Source organism: Ammospiza nelsoni, chromosome 5 (genome assembly GCF_027579445.1).
Source record: "Ammospiza nelsoni isolate bAmmNel1 chromosome 5, bAmmNel1.pri, whole genome shotgun sequence".
NCBI classification, from domain to species: Eukaryota; Metazoa; Chordata; class Aves; order Passeriformes; family Passerellidae; genus Ammospiza; species Ammospiza nelsoni.
This window is the reverse complement of record NC_080637.1, coordinates 1,125,289-1,142,098: the sequence shown is the minus strand read 5'-3', so window position 1 is coordinate 1,142,098 and position 16,810 is coordinate 1,125,289. Positions and strand designations below refer to the sequence as shown.

General features: G+C 50.8%; 1 protein-coding gene across 1 annotated transcript in view; it reads left to right on the top strand.

Moving 5' to 3' along the window:
• The first annotated feature begins 1,836 nt into the window (after positions 1–1,836).
• UBE2H (ubiquitin conjugating enzyme E2 H) overlaps positions 1,837–16,810 on the top strand; it is a 52,931-nt gene continuing 37,957 nt past the window's right edge. Inside the window, exon 1 of the mRNA XM_059471559.1 lies at positions 1,837–2,113. Coding sequence (XP_059327542.1) covers positions 2,061–2,113 — 53 coding nt within the window. The 5' untranslated portion in view covers positions 1,837–2,060. The remainder of the gene's footprint in view (positions 2,114–16,810) is intronic.

Sequence of the window (16,810 nt, the reverse complement as noted above, 5' to 3'; positions counted from 1 at the left end):
CCACACCCTGCTGGGCTGGGAGTTGGGGTGGAAATGGGGATACCCCAAATCCAGAGGGACGAGGATGGGCTGGGAATTACCTGGGATGGGATTCCCTTTTCCAGCTGCCTGGAGCCACAGATCCCCCATGCTCAGCAGCCCCCCATGCTTTCCCCATTCTTTACATCTGCCTGGAACTCTGCTTTCCCCATTTCCAGTGGTTTCCAGCAGTTCCCTTTGGCTCCCTCTCTTCCCTACACTCCCTGTCCATGGATTCTCCTGGCTCCCCCTCATCTCTGATCCCACCCCACAAGTTATGGGATGCACCCAGTCCAGGATGATATTCCCATCCCGGGGTGGGAAAGCCCAGCCACAACCCCTCCATCCTGATTTCCAGACTGAGGAGTGCTCAGGGGATCCCCAAAATTCCCTCAGTTATTTTCCCAAACCGTTCCAAGGCTTGGGTGCTGTAAGAGTGGGGTTGAGGTGTTCCAAAAAGGATCAGGGTGCTGCTGTAGTCCCTGACATCCTGGAATAATCCCTGGTGTTTCAAAGCTGCTGTTTCACAGATGGGATAGAAGCATTCCAAGAAATGATGGGAAAATCCCTGGTTTTCCCTGTCCAGTTCTCCAGTCAGGGAATATTGTGGCTTGGGAAACACAGGATCCTCTAGCCCAAATTTTCCAGCTGCTCTGCTCAAACAGAACCCTGTTCCCTGCCAAATTCCACCCTGGAATGTGGGGTGTGGATGTGAGTCCCCTCAGGTGATGTCACCTCCTGCCCCTGCCAAACTCGGGGCATGTTGGGGTATTAAAGGAGGAGCTTTTTTGGGATTCTTTGGCCGTGTCTCCTCCCCACAGGGGGAGGAAGCACCAGGGCAGATTTATGGGATGATGCCGGGGTCAGGAATGTGGGGTGGGCAGGTTCCACACAGGAATCCCATCAGTTTGGGAGACACCCATTGGTGCTGTCATCATCCGGCTGGGGAAACTGAGGCACAGGGAAATGCTCTGGTGATGTCCCAGCGGAAATCCGGGGTGGTGACTCCTGCTCTGGGGCCTGGCCAGCTGCCACATTGCTGCCTGGATTGAATGGGATTGCCAAAGGCAAACTCCATATACTGTGTAGGCAAATCCCATATTCTGGGTGGGCAAATCCCATATTCTGTGTGGGCAAATCCCATATTCTGGGTGGGCAAACCCCATATGCTTTGTGGGCAAACCTCATATTCTGGATAGGCAAATCCCATATGCTGGATGGGCAAACCCCATATTCTGTGTGGCCAAACCCCATATTCTATATGGGCAAACCCTATATGCTCTGTGGGCAAATCCCATATTCAATATGGGCAAACCCCATATTCTGTGGGGTGGTTCCCTGACCATGGTGGGGATAGGGAAATAGGGGAATAAGGGGGTTTGTTGTTCCAGAATCCACGGGGAACAAGGGAGATACTGGGAACAGGGGGAGTTGTGGGGAATTGTGGAAAACCAGTGGGAATGGGGGAGCCATGGGGAGTTGCAAGGCCCTGACATAGATGCGCCCGGTATTTTATCAGGGGGTTCCCTGGCTGTGGTGGGAACGGGCAAAACGGAAATGGGGGAATGAGAGGAGTGTTACAATCCATGGGGAATGTCGGGAGCCTGGGGAATTCGGGAAACCTTGGAAAAGGAGGAACTGGAGCTCGCGGCCCCAGCGGGGCCTCGAACCCGCGGCCCATCCGTCATTCCCCTCCCCGCTCAGAACTACAACTCCCGGCGTGCCTCGGGGGCCGGCGGAGCGTTAGGGCGCGGCCAATGGCAGCGCCGCGGGGCGGTGACGTCACCGCGGGTGACGTCAGGGGTCCAGAGAGAGGCTGGGGCAGAGGCGGCCGGAGCGGCTGAGGGAGCGCGAGCGGCGCGGGGGGGCCCTGTCGGCGACAGCGACGACAGCGGCGACAGCGGCGGCGGCAGCGACAGCGGCGGCTCCCAGCGCCTCGCGGCCAGGCGTTACCCCGTTCCGCTCGGCGCCGGGCGGCCCCGGCCCGCGGCGGCGGCGGCGCTGACAGCCCGCCCGGAGCCCCGGGGGCGGCCGCGGCCACCATGTCGTCCCCCAGCCCGGGCAAGAGGCGGATGGACACCGACGTGGTCAAGCTGTATCCTTGCCGTGCCACCCCCCGGGCCCACGGGGGACCAGGACTGCCCCCCCCCCCCCAGGGCCGGGCCTGCAGAGGGTGGGAGGGCGGGGGGCACCGGGCACCCCGCCGGGGTCGCCCCCCAGACCCCTCCATTCGCAGCCCCGCGGCCGCTCCCGGAGCTGGGGTCGGATCTGCCCTCTCCCCCTCACCGGGGGAGGCCTGACCCCCCCTTTGCCCTATTTTGGGGGGTTTATCCCCTCTGTGGCGTGAGAGGCGGTGCTGGGGGTGTCTCTGCGGACCCCTCTCGGTGGTGCCCCCCCAGTCTGGGTGCCCCGAACCCCCCTCGCCTGCCCTGGGGAGGGCCAGGAGGGGGAGAGCAGTTCCAGCAGCCACAGCCCAAAGAAAGGCTTTTGTGGGGGTTATTATTATTATTTATTCCCCCATCTCACCCCGCAGTTCATGAAGCTTCTGGTGCCGGCGTAGGGATTTGATTTTTTGGGGAGGACGGGGGGGGGTCCCTCGGGGTCTGGCTCAGCAGACCCAGGGGTGGGTGAAGGGCATCAGGGCCCGAGCCCGTCTCCCAAGAGGTTTATGTAACCCTCCAGGTTTGGTTAGGCTTTATTACTTTTTATTTTTCCCCTCCTTCCTACATAGATCTGTTTATATTTTTCCTCCTTGTTTTTATTCCTGGCCCTTTACGGGGCGGTGAATCCCTTTTTTCTCTCTGTCTGGAGAGTGGGTGGCGTTGAAAAATACCATTGGGAATTCGGTTCTGGGATTGTTTTATTAATAGTTTTTGTTTACAAGGTGGCGGTGCGAGCCGGGAAAGGGTAGCAATGACAAAGTGGATGAAATGTTTCTCGGATTTGTCTCCTGAACGTGCCCGACCTCTCTCAGCAGGACTCGGGGCTGCTGGCTCTGCCCTGCTGCTCTCGAGGGGTCGAGAAACGGGTCTGATTTAGTTCCCAGAGAGAGATAAACAAACTTATCTGGATTTGGTGGTGTTTTTTTGGAAAGGGAGGGGGGAGGGAGGAGCAGCAGCGCTCCTGTTTGTGGCTTATCGAAGGAAACTTGTCTGACGTTCTCGCAGCGCCTTTCTCCCCACAAAGCTGCTCTCGGTGTATTTTTCGCCCTGTTTTGAAGCAAATAGGAAATGAGTCCTGATGGTGCTCGAATCGGAGCTATTTTTATCCGGGGGTTTAAAGTTACACACATGTCAGACTCCGCCAATTGCGATCGATGCTTGATCGCACCGGGAGGAGGGTCGGGAATTCCAGCTGTTGGGCCGGGGGGAAAACCTTTCTTGGGGATACCCTGGAGAGAGGGGCCGAGGCCCGACCTGCTGGGCTGCTGCTCTGCTTCCCTTTCCCCTCCCCCTCTCTTTCTTTTCCTTTTTTTTTTTTTTTTTTTTTTCCCTTTTTGTTCGGTTCCTTGCCGGCTTCTCCAGCGATCGCAGCATTTTGGAGGACAAAGAGCAGGTTTTCCCTGCGAAGTGCCTTTGCTGTGTGTTTCTAGGAGCTGGGTAGGTAGAAAGCCCCGAATATCCGGGATTCCTCTCGGGGCCGGGCACTTTGTGCCCTGCTCTTTCTGCCCCCTGACAAAAGGAACCCCGATGGCTTTTCCAAAAGCAAAGCTCGTGTTGTCGGCTCTGCTTTCCGTGTTTTGCGAGGGGTGAGGGTTAGAGCAGTCGGTCTCCTGCGGACAACAAACTTAGGAAGTTGGATGTGTCAGATGACTCCTCAGCACTCCTCCCTCCCTCCCTCCCTCCCTCCCTCCCTCCCTCCCTCCCTCCCTCCCTCCCTCCCTCCCCCCCTCCCTCCCTCCCCGGCCTTTTTTGTTTGTCTGCCTGGCTCGCCTCGCTCGGGGTGAGCAGCTCGCTAGGCCCCGACAGCTTCCCTGGGGAATCTCCCCCTCTGGAAGCCGCTCTGGAATCAGCCTCTGCTTTGAGACACGGAGGGGCTCGCTGCTGGCCAGGGGAGGACTGAAGGAATGTGCTTGAGGGCATCTCCTCCTGGGGCTTTCAGGGTTTTGTTGCTGTGGAGAGGTTTTTTTTAGCCCCCCTTTTTGCTGCCATTTTCATTACAGTTTCCCTTTTCATCCCCTTCATCCAACGGAGAATAATAGTATGGATTTATGGCTACCTTTCCCAGTAGGGAGGGGGCACGGGCAGGGTGAACAACACTCCTGCCTTCTCCTGCTCTGACAGGTTTAGGAGCCGAGCGAGGCCTTTTCATGGCTCCTATTTTCAATCCTGCCACGTCCGTGTCCTTTTGTGGCTGCCTCTTTGTGAGGAGGGAAGGGGAGAGGTGCCTGCTCGCTCTCGGTGGGGCTCAGGGAGGGCAGAGCTCTGCGGGAATGTGCGCAGCTGATGTTTAACCATCCCTCGGGCCGGGGTGTGCTCCAGCTGCCCGGCACTCATTGTCTCCCTCCAGGCCGGGTTTGTGCTGCTGGGGCTGGGGAAAGAGAGCCAGAAAATCCCTCCTCTCCCTTTTGGGGGGCTCCAAAAGGGGTGACCGTGACCCTTCAGAGCGGGCTTTGCAGGAAGGCTCTGTGCTCCCCAAAACCCCCGAGCCTGCTCACCAGCGGCCTGGAAGTGCGGGGTTCTCCCACTGGGAAGCCCTGTGGCTCCGGGCCAGGCCTCTCTGTGTACCTCCCACCGTGGGACAGCAGAACGGGGGCTCCCCTCTGCGGTCCCCCCCGGTTTTGGGGCAGTGCCAGCCCCGGAGCGGTGTTCGCAGGGAAAAGGCCTCGAGCTCCGCAACTCCGCGGATTGGCTGCTCTGTTACTACCCGGAAACCGGGCCCGGGGCGGGGCGAGGCCGCCGCTGATCGGGGCTGCCCCTGCCCGGCTGTTTGCACCCGCGGGGGACCCCCATGCCCCCAAAGCCCCGGGGTGTTTCCCGTTCCAGCCCCGCGGCTCATTGTTCCGCTGCGCCCGCAGCTTCCCCTTGGCCGGGAGTTTATTTAGTGCTGATTTATTTTCCTCCTTTTGTGGAGAAACGCTGCTGGCCGCCTTGTAGTCCCCGAGCTCTATTTTTAAGCGTCAGAGCTGGAAGAGGGAAGTGTCACCCTGTTTTGTGCCTGAAAGGAATTATAAATAGTGGCCAGCTTTGTGTGAGTCTCCCCGTGCTGCCCGGTTTGCAGGGCCGGGCTTTGGGAGCGAAACTCACGGAGCGTTGCGCTCCCTGCTAATTTTAGGCTCGTCCTGAGTCAAGGAGAATAAAGGTCCAAAGCTCCTTAGTTTACCTGCAAAGCGTTTTGTAATCTCCAAACTCCCCCGGCCGTGTTTGCTGCGTGGAGGCAAAGGGTAGCACAGAGTTTACATTTGGGATAAATTCCCTTTTCTGCTCGTTATGGGCTTACACGGCGCTTCTCGTCGCACTTGAACACCTTCCAAGAGCGGCGTTGAGCAATCGCGGCCTCACGTGGCTTTGTTCTCTTTGGCCTGTCCCCAGGGAAGAGCGTGTGCACTGGAATGTCTTGTTTTGGTAGGGTTTGGTGGGGCTTTGTTGTTTTGCTGGGGTTTTGTTTGGGGTTTTTTTTGTTTTGTTTTAAAGCGCGGATATTTCTGGAAACTTTGAATGTAAATTTGCCAATGTCACGCCTCGGCTTCTTTCTGCTCCACTTCTGGGGCTCTGTTTTAATGAGGTCTCCAGGGATGAGGGGAATCGTGTGGTGATGCTTCAGAATGCACAAAGACGTGGCAGCAGCCCCTTCCCAGAAGTGAGAGCCCCCCTTTTCCCAGAAATGCTGTCACAGGTGGTGCTTTATAAATCAAATCAGGTAAACGTGGCTTGGGAGGTGCTGCCTGTCTTTAGGAGAACTCGAAATCCATAAATCTCTGCCCAAACCAAACCAACTGGAGGAAAATAAATAATCTTTGTTGCCTAAATGACAACTTCCAAGGGTATCATCTTGCTGCTTTTAGAGCAGAATTCAGAGTCTTTGCTGGATGTTGGTTTTTTTTTACCAAAAAATTGGTTGGAGCTGGAAGTTCCTTCTCTCTTTGTTGCTTTGTAGCTGGAATGGGAAGGATTTGGGAACTTGCCTGAAAGCGAAGTGCACCTGTTTAACCATGGAGTTTAAACTGGGAAATGTGGATTTACTTAGGGCTGCTTGGAGCAGAGTGCCTGACATCCCAACCCTGCTTACAATCATAAAAAATAGGGGTAATTTTAATTTATTTCCCCATCTCATTCTCCAGACTCAGAGTTTTTGGAGTACTGAGGAGGATACTGCCCAGATTGCAGTTGATGATATTGCCCAGATTGCCAGTTCTGAGGTGGCGTTAGGGCACTAAATGCTGATTAAACAAATTCTAGAGGCCTTTTCTTTAAAAACCCCAAAAGTGAACACAGGATTTCAGGCAAACAAACATTCCCTGTAAAATGATCTCCTTGCTCTCCCCTCCAGTGGGTGCAGGAGGTTGTGCCAGCTGCTTTTCCTGCCTTTCCTGGGGCAGCTGTGCTAGGATGTGTGGTGGGGGATTGTTTTTGGGTGTCACCATGATCGTTGTACAATCCTGTGAGCTTTTGGAAACATCTCCCAGAGTGACTCCCACGTGCTGGGCAGTTCTGGGCAGCAGGAGCTGATAATGGCAGCTGAGCTCCCAGAGTTTGGATCAAGCAGGAGATGCCCCTCACTGAGGCCCTGCATTGTTTCATTTGCCAGGGGAAAATTACATTTAATCTGCACAGGACTGTTCTGTCCTGCTTCTGCTCGTTGTTGTGCACTGGCATTAAATGATGATTGGGTTTTTATTTTTTAATGTTTTGGGGTTTTAAAATTAATTTCTCCTTCAAACTCACCCTTAATTCCTGTTCCTGGAGGAGCAGGCAGTCTGGGGACTGAGGGAGTAAATCCTGGAGTGGCTCCTTGGGCTTCCAGAGGCACCTTCCCTTCCCAACAGCCCATTCCTGTGCTCTGCCCCCATGGAAGGGGGAAAACCTCAGGAAAACCAACAGGGGAAAAGTCTGTCAAGGCTTTCAATCTGGGAGTGAAGCCTGGAATAAATAATAAATAAATGTCTCATAGAATAAAGAAACAAAGAGGGGAAAAGTCTGTCAAGGCTTGAAATTTAGGAATAAAACCCAAGGAAACAAAGAGAGTAAAAGTCTATCAAGACTTGAAGTTTAGGAGAAAACAAAGAGGGGAAAACTCTATCAAGAGTTGAAACTTAGGGGCAAAAAAAGAAGAAAACAAAGAGGGGAAAAGTCTATCAAGGCTTGAAGTTTAGGAATAAAACGTGAGGAAACAAAGAGGGGGGGAAGTCTATAAAGAGTTGAAATTTAGGGGAAAACAAAGGGGAAAAGTCTATCAAGTGTTGAAACTTAGGGACAAAAAAAGAAGAAAACAAAGAGGGGAAAAGTCTATCAAGACTTGAAATTTAGGGGAAAAAGAAGAAAACAAAGGGGAAAAGTCTATCGAGACTTGAAATTTAGGGGAAAACAAAGAGGGGGAAAAGTCTATCGAGACTTGCAGTTTAGGAATAAAACCTGAGGAAACAAAGAGGGGGAAAAGTCTATCAGGAGTTGAAATTTCGGGGAAAAAAGGAAGCAAACAAAGAATGACACAGTCTATCAGGGCTTTCAGTGCAGGAAAAGCCCCAAGTGGTGGATCCCTGCAGGAGATCATTCCTGGGGCTCCAGCCCCGCTGCCTCCCTGGGAGTGCCAGCACAGGGGCGAGTGCTGGGCATGGAGGGCATTCCCAGAGGGACAGTTCCTGCATTCCCAGAGGGACAGTTCCTGCATTCCCAGAGGGACAGTTCCTGCATTCCCAGAGGGACAGTTCCTGCCCGGCTGGCACACCTGGGGCAGCACCCCTGCCCTCTGTCTGGGGGAGCCAAAAGCAAAGGAGGGCTTCAAAGGAAAGTTTGGATGGATTTTTTTCCTTTTTTCCTTGGATTTTTTCTTCCTCAACTGAAAGTCCTAATAGACTTTTTCACTCTTTGTTTCCTTGGGTTTTATTCCTAAACTTCAAACCTTGATAGACTTTTTCCCTCTTTGTTTTCTTCTTTTTCCCCTAAATTTCAACTCTTAGTAGACTTTCCCCCTCTTTATTTCCTCAGGTTTTATTCCTAAACTTCAAACCTTGATAGACTTTTTTCCTCTTTGTTTTCCCCCACATTTCAAGTCTTGATAGACTTTTCCCCTCTTTGTTTTCTTCTTTTTTCTCCCTAAATTTCAGCTCTTGATAGACTTTTCCCCTCTTTGTTTCCTTGGGTTTTATTCCTAAATTGCAAGTCTTGACAGACTTTTCCCCTCTTTGTTTCTTTATTCTAGGAAACATTTATTTATTATTTATTCTAGGTTTGATTCCTAGATTGAAAGCCTTGACAGACTTTCCCCCTCTTTATTTTCTTCTTTTTTTTCCCCTAAATTTCAAGTCTTGGTAGGCTTTCCCCCATTTGTTTCCTTGAGTTTTTTTTTCCTAGATTGAAAGCCTTGATAGACTTTGTCACTCTTTGGGTTTTTTTTCCCCCTAAATTTCAAGTCTTGATAGACTTTTCCCCCTCTTTGTTTTCCCCTAAATTTCAAATATTGATAGACTTTTCCCCCTAAATTTCAAGCCTTGACAGACTTTCCCCCCCTCTTTGTTTTCCCCTAAATTTCAAGCCTTGATAGACTTTTCCCCTCTTTGTTTCTTTATTCTAGGAAACATTTATTTATTATTTATTCCAGGTTTCACTCCCAGATTGAAAGCCTTGACAGACTTTTCCCCTCTTTGTTTGCTTCTTTTTTCTCCCTAAATTTCAAATCTTGATAGACTTTTCCCCTCTTTTTTTCCCCCTAAATTTAAAGTCTTGACAGACTTTCCTCCTCTTTGTTTTTTTATTCTAGGAAACATTTATTTATTATTTATTCCAGGTTTCACTCCTAGATTGAGAGCCTTGACAGACTTTCCCCCCTCTTTGTTTCCTTATTCTATGAGACATTTATTTATTATTTATTCCAGGTTTCACTCCCAGATTGAAAGCCTTGACAGACTTTTCCCCTGTTGGTTTTCCTGGTTTTCCCCCTTCCCTGGGGGCAGAGCACAGGAATGGGCTGTTGGGAAGGGAAGGTGCCTCTGGAAGCCCCCAGAGCTGGGGGCAGTGGCACCAAATGCTCTCAGCACCTGTTGGTGCTCCGTGCCCTTCTGAAGGGTGATTTAATTGGGATAAACACATAACAGGGTGTTGGGGAGGAAGGAAGGAGGGAGAGAGCCCCCAGATGAAGTGACAGGCTCCCACATGGAGCAGATTCCCAGCCAAATTCCTCCTGCTTTCCCAAGTCAGAGGTGATCCCATGCTGAGGCACAAGTGCCTGAGTTTTCCTGCTGTCCTGGGCTTTATTCCTGCAGCAAAAATGCTGAACAACATTATTTTCCTAAATATGAGATGTGAATTATAGATGAGGGTGTGTGTGTCAGAGCTCAGCCCTTCCCTGTGAGTTCCTGTGTGCATTCACTGCCCTCCCTTCAGTGCCTCCATGTCCCTGGGGGGTTTGTCCTTGCATTTCTGGAGCCATGGGCACGCAGCCCTGCTCTCTGTTCCTCCTCAGCAGAGCAGAGCTCTGGTGACTGAAGGATCACCCAGCCTTGGCACCTGTGCTGTGCAGCCCCTGTGGGTCCCAGCAGAGCCTCTGGTCAGTGTTGGGGTCTCTGCTGGTCACAGTGACCCCAAGATGTGTCACAAAGTCTCTTTTCTCAGCCTGGTGCTTGAAGAGGGAGTCAGGGCTCTTCATTTCTCAGTCTCAAGGTTGTTTATTGTTTCTTATCTATGAAATTCTTTCTCCTGTCCTGCTGAGTTCCATCCAGCAGGACAGTTCCAGGCACTCTGCCTGCCCTGGGGTGGTGTTATCTTTTTATACTAAAAACAAGTGTACAGTATTTACAGTAACTTCCCAATCCCTATCACCCATGTCAGACAGTGAGCTTCTACTCCAAACCAATCCAGAAGTGCCACCATCACAGCAGGAGATGGAGGCCAAGAAGAAGAAGGAGAAAGGGGCTGGACACACCCAGATCCCTCCATCTTGCCCCCTGAACCCCCATTCTAGAAACCCCAAAATCTACTTTTCCACCCCGTGATAAATTCACCGTCATTCTACTTAACTGTCATGGCTTGCAGATCTTCATCTGAGCTTGGTCATTTGCTCCATGGGCCATATCCAAACCACAGGGGCACCGTGGGCTCTGTGCCAGGGTCTGTGAGCCCCTGGCAGGGTCTGGGCTGCCCAGGACAGCCAGAGGGATGTGCTGGGCTCCCACAGGTGAGCTGTGGATGGGATGGATCCCCCAGCACAGCCCAGGGACCTGAGCTCACTTGGTTTTGTTGCTTTGCTTTTCCTGCTGCTTTCATTCCTTTTGCCACCTCCTTGGGGTGCTCAGAGCTGGCTGTGCCTCGGTGTGGGTGCCCCTGGGGTGCTGTCAGTGCAGAGCAGTGCAGGACTCACTGCCCCATCACCAGGCAGTCTCATCCCAGAGTCCATCTGCTGTCCCCCTCATCTGTGACAGTGTTCACAGGGCTCTGAGGGTGAGGGAAGGGATCAGGATCTGACTCCATGTTTCACAAGGCTGATTCATTATTTTATGATATATATGATATTAAAATTACACTAAAAGAATAGAAGAAAGGATTTCATCAGAAGGCTGGCTAAGAATAGAAAAGGAAAGAATGATAACAAAGGTTTGTGGCTCGGACAGAGAGTCTGAGCCAGCTGACTGTGATTGGCCATTAATTAGAAACAACCACATGAGACCAATCCCAGATGCACCTGTTGCATTCCACAGCAGCAGATAACCATTGTTTATATTTTGTTCCTGAGGGCTCTCAGCTTCTTAGGAGAAAATATCCTAAGGAAAGGATTTTCCATAAAAGATGTCTGTGACACTCATCCCCTCCTCATCCTCACTCCCCATCTTTTCCCAGCTCCTCAGCCTCCCTAAAGATCTGCCTGACGTTCAGGGTGGATTTAATCTCTTGGAAAACAGTGATTTGCTGCTTCTTGTGTATCCAGTAATGATAGGGTTGGTCCTGGATTCAGGGCTTGGCCACTGCTTTATTTTGCAGTTTCCAAGAGCCATCCTCTAATCTTAAATCACTTCACTGATTCCCTGGAGCAGATTGATGCAGCCTTCCAGGAGAGGCCAAATCACTCCCAAATCACTTGGCGGGAGGTGCTGCAGAGCAGAGCAGGGGTGGATCATCTGTAAACTGAGCTGGTGGTCTGAACTTGAATCCCTTTGAATTGGGGATTGCAGAGCAGGGCTGGACATCCTGCATGATCCATGATGCACATCCAGGAGGTGATGGAGGCTCCCAGATATTCCTGACTCAGCCTCAGGAAGGGCCAGAGCCATTTTGGATTGCTTTTGCTCAGGGTCAGATGCTGCTTTGCAGAAATTGGTGCCTTTCCCTGTGCCTGCTTTCCTTGGAATCGCTACAAGAAAACAGCAGAAAATATTTTTTTATTAAGGATTGTACAAATAGAGTGGATAATTCTGAAAGGTTTTGCCATCTCTGGCTTTAATTGTTTGGGGGTTTTTGGTGTTATTTACTTGAAAATGTTTTGAATTTGTTGATGTTTTCAAAGTCTACATTGATGACAGTTGCTGCCTTTTAGAGGAGCTTCACCCCGGAGGCTTTGTGTCATTCCCTGTGAGCGGCTGAGGTTAAAAGCTGCCAGTTGATTATTCAGTAAATTTTGCATTATTTGCCAAATTCCAGGGGGTTTTACCTGGCTGTGAGCAGTGGCAGGGGTGGAAATGAGAGATGTGCAGGTCCTGGCTGCTCTCTCAGTGTCATAGCCCAGTTTGTGGGCACTGCTGGGGGATCTTTCCCCAGTCCTGGTTTGGGATGGGCTGTGGGTGGCAGGGAAGGACTGGGGGCAGGTGCTGGGATTGGGGGAGGAGGAGCCAGGAATGGCATGGGAACGTGAGCCTGGGGATGTTAGCACCAGGGACAGACACTGGCTGGCTGTAAAATATGGGATTTTATATTTTAAATTAGGGTAGGATCAGCTCTTTACACAATTTACCAAGCATAACCCCTGAAAAAGTAAAACCCAGTGTGTGACACTGAGCCTGAGTGTCCTGGATTAACCTCCACCGTGGCAGATTAATGGATGCAAAGTTGAAAAGATTGATAAATTATTAACTTAACCACGCTGGCAGTTTTTTTTTTTTTTTTTTTTTTTTTTTGTGGGCTGTGAGCTTTGTTTAGTGCTGGTGCTGGCAGGCCCAGGCCTGCTCTGAGGCTGTGTCCGAGGAGACACCCGAGTTGTGCCCAGGAAAGCTGCATGAGAACACATCCCTGCCTTGTCTGAGCAGAGGTTGGAAGTGGTTTCGCTCTTAAAGGAGTTTCTAAATCAAAATGCTGGTTTAAAACTGGGCTCGAAGCTCTTGGATCAGCAGCACGGCCATGGTTTAGGAGTTAAAGCTCCTCTTGGTTGTAGGGAATGGAGCTGCTCCTTTGAGCCCTGCTCAGTGGAGTGGGAGTGCTGTGAAGCCAGATCTCTCTTTAGTTTCAAAGGGCCAGTTTAGCTTTCAGGTGCATTTGTCAGGGGAGTTTTTGGCTTTTAAAACATAAAATTGGGAGGTCTGCAGTGAGAGGAACCTGGAGGAGCAGAACGTGGAATCATGGGGTGTTTGTGTGGGGAGGACCTCAAATCATCCAGTTCCCAGCCAAACCATGGGCACGGACACCTCCCACCATGCCAGGGTGTCCCACACCCCATCCAGCCTGGCCTGGGGCACTGCCAGGGCTGGGAGCCCCACACGTGCCTGGACGGAGAGAACGTGAAATGGAACTGGGGAGAGATGAAACCCAGAAGTTGCCTTTGGTTCCTGGCTGCCCCCAAAAAGCAAAACCCTTTTCTAATCCATCTTTGTTTAAATTCTCCTTTTATTTCCCTGATTTTCCTCCCTCTTTGGGAGTGTTGGGAGGTTTTTCCCTGCTGCTAAATCAGGTGGAAGCTGCTGCATCAGGAGAACCCGCCTCTCCCTCACCCTGGCCTTTCTCCTGACACCGGCTTTGTTTTTCTTGTGTCTGCTGCCATTAATTGAGAGTCGGTGACCTTCCCCCGAGCTGCCCAAGGCCAGGAGGGCTGGCCCTGCTCTCCCAGGCAGCCAGGCAGGTTTCAAAGCTCACCAAGCCCCGGCTGGTTGGTGCTGGGCTCATGCTCTGTGCAGGACGTGCCCGTGCCGTGGCTCAGCAGCGCTGGGATCCTTCCCAGGGCACCTGGTCCCCCTGGGCTGTGTGCTGAGCCGTGGGAGCTCTCTGAGCACACAGCCAGCTCTGCGAACCAGCAGGGTAAGGACACGGCCAGGGACTGATTTTTGCTAGTTTGGCAATGGCCTTGCTTGGGCATCATCAATTCCAGAGTCAGGGGGGCTGAAATGAAGGAAGAATCCTTCCAGGAGTGCAGCAGCTATCTGGGAATGTCAGATCTCTTCAGGGGCTGTGTTTGGATAAAAAGTTAGTCAGAGACTGATTTTTTGCTAGTTTTGGGAATCCTCAATTCCAAAATCTACAGGGCTGAAATTAAGGAACAATCCTTCCAGCAGTTATCCTGGGGATTTCAGATCTCTTCAGGGGCTGTGTTTGGATAAGGCAGTCAGGAGCTGATTTTCACTAGTTTTGGGAGTGGCCTTGCTTGGGAATCCTCAATTCCAGGGTCAGGGGGGCTGAAATAAAGGAATAATCCTTCCAGCAGTTATCTGGGAATGTCAGATCTGTGCAGGGGCTTTGGTTGGATAAGAAAACAGTCAGGGACTGATTTTTGCTAGTTTGGGGATGGCCTTGCTTGGGAATCATCAATTCCAGAGTCAAGGGGGCTGAAATAAAGGAAGAATCCTTCAGGAGTGCAGCAGTTATCTGGGAATGTCAGGTCTTTGCAGGGATTTTGTTTGGATAAGAAGACATCAGGGGCTGATTTTTGCTAATTTTGGAAGTGGCCTTGCTTGGGAATCATCAATTCCAAAGTCAAGGGGACTGAAATAAAGGACCAATCCTTTTGGGAGTGCAGCAGTTATCTGGGAATGTCAGATCTGTGCAGGGGCTTTGTTTGAATGAAAAGACACTCAGGGGCTGATTTTTGCTAGTTTTGGAAATGCCTTGCTTGGGAATCCTCAATTCCAAAGTCTACAGGGCTGAAATAAAGGAAGAATCCTTCCAGGAGTGCAGCAGTTATCCTGGGAACGTCAGATTTGTGCAGGGGCTTTGTTTGGGTAAGAATACTGTCAGGAGCTGATTTTCACTAATTTTGGGAATGGCCTTGCTTGGGAATCCTCAATTCCAAAGTCTACAGGGCTGAAATAAAGGACCAGTCCTTCCAGGAGTGTGGGAATGTCAGATCTCTGCAGGGGCTTTGTTTGGATAAAAATCAGGGACTGATTTTCACTAGTTTTGGTTTGACCACAGCATCTAAAAAAACTCACTTCCTCTCAAACCAGGACAGCCTTGCTTGGGAATCCTCAATTCCAGGCTCAAGGGGGCTGAAATAAAGGAAGAATCCTTCAGGAGTGCAGCAGCTATCTGGGAATGTCACATCTCTCTAGGGGCTTTGTCTGTGTGGGAAGAGAGTCAGGAGCTGGTTTTCACTAGTTTGGGGATGGCCTTGCTTGGGAATCCTCAATTCCAGGCTCAGGGGGGCTGAAATAAAGGAAGAATCCTTCCAGGAGTGCAGCAGCTACCTGGGAATGTCACATCTCTGAGGTGACAGCGTGCTTACCCTGATTTATTCCTTGCTGCTCCCGAAGCCACCTCCTACTTTTTGGTTATGTTTTTTCTTTGGGGGCTGTGTCAGTGTTGAATTGAGGGGAGCAGCGGGAATGAGGAAGCTGAGACCGGCGCTTTGTTTAACACCGTTGGTAATTTAATCCTCGCGGCTCAGGGCAGGAATCCGTGCCTGGCTGTTGGGGAAAGCTCAGATCCAGCTGGGGAAGGGGCGCTGGGGCTGGATTGAAAAGTTGGGATGTCAGAAATCAGATCCCGGTAAGTCAGAGGCAGAGCTGCGTTCCTTGAAAGGGAAGGTATGTGAGGAGGTGTTAACTCGCCCTGCTCCCCCTGGAGCTGCTCCACGCCTTTTGCAGCTCCTCTGCCTCCTGGGAGGCTCCCGGCTCTGGGAGTTAAACACATTTTGTCAGGCTCACAACTGCTGAGAAAGCTGCAGGTTACTCAGAATCCACTGGTTTTTTTACTCCATGGTTTGTTTGGTGTTGCCATGAAAAGGTAATTTTAATTCTCTTTTAAATGCTTGCCCAGCTTGGAGCAAAAATCTTTTAGATGCTTGCCTGATTTGGTGCAAAAATTGCCCAGAAAATCACCAACTTCTTCAAACTGGGCAGGAGGCAAAACCAGTGGAGAGAAAACCCAAAACCAGCAGTGACAGGGGTGGGAATGCCTCAGACCCCAGTTTGGCAGGACTGAAATATATTCTCACATAATTTTAGCAAATTCACAGTTAAACTGTGAGCCCTGCTTGAGTCACTGGTCAAGTAAAATCAAGAATAAAATCGAGGCTTGAGCCTTGCCAGATGAGACAAAAGATGCCCTAAAATGAGCTGGTGAGCAATAATGTGCCCCCAGTGGGCCCCATTTGGCATTTCAAGGTTTGCCACAACTATGATTTTGCTCTGAGATCAGGAAATTGGCTGACCTGTATTTAAAGCATCTGCACATCCTGGTGCTAAACCCAATTTTACACATGCAGGGAGTAGATGGTGGAGGACAGGGGTGTGTTTGGGTCTCTGGTGCGTCCCAGAGGGTCAGATCCTCCTCAGCTGCATCCCAACCATCCCTGCAGCTCGTCAGGTGTGATCCCAAACTGCCACAGCTTTTTCAATGTCATTTCTCTGGAAAAAAAATCAGAATTTTTCCTCTCTTCAGCAGCATTTATTGGAAAAGAGTGAGGGGTAAGCAAAGATTTGGCTGTTTCACCTGTTTAAATGTAGCAAGAAATGGGTTTGTGGGTTTGTGCAGGGATTCTCTTGTGGCAGAGTGCTGAGAGAGCCCTGGTGCCTCTTCCCAATGTGGCTTTGGGGATTTTTTTCCCATTAATTTTTATTTGGAGTTGGTTGGATAAGTGGGAATTGTGTGTGAGGAGAGTTTGTGTTACAGCACAGCAAACCTGGTCTAGGCAAGCTGTGGGAATCAGATCATCTATTTAAGGTCCTTTCCACCCAAAATCCCACATTAACTGCCTGCTCTGAGCCTGAACCAGCATCTCTGCCTTGGGAGAGGCAAATTTTAATCCTGTGCTGATAAATGTTGAATTTGCTGGAGTTTGTTTCTTTTTGGACTTCAGATTTTTGCAGGGCTTTCCTTCCTGGTGTGGCTGTGCAGGATTCTGCAGCCTCAGGAGATGCAGTAGTGGGGTTTTCTAAAGAGTTTTGAGATGCATTTATTGGGTTTTTTAAAGAGTTCTAGATGCATTAATGGGGCTTTAAAAAGAGTTTTGGAGGTTTTTTTCAGCTCAGTAACCACTGAGTCCTTTAATTGCCCTCTGTGGCTCTTGGTGGCTTCCAGAGTCCCAGATTTCTCTGGTGCCACCCGAAGTTCAGTGTCATTAAGGCATTTCAGGATATTCTGTGATACTGTGTGAGTTTCTCTTGCCAGTTTTCTCCAGGCTTGGAAAGCTCCAGAGGTGAAACCTGGGATGGGTGAGCTCCATAATCCTCTGCAGATTCTGTTTTATTTCCAGGGGCAGCTGGGATTGTGCTGCTGGCTATCCC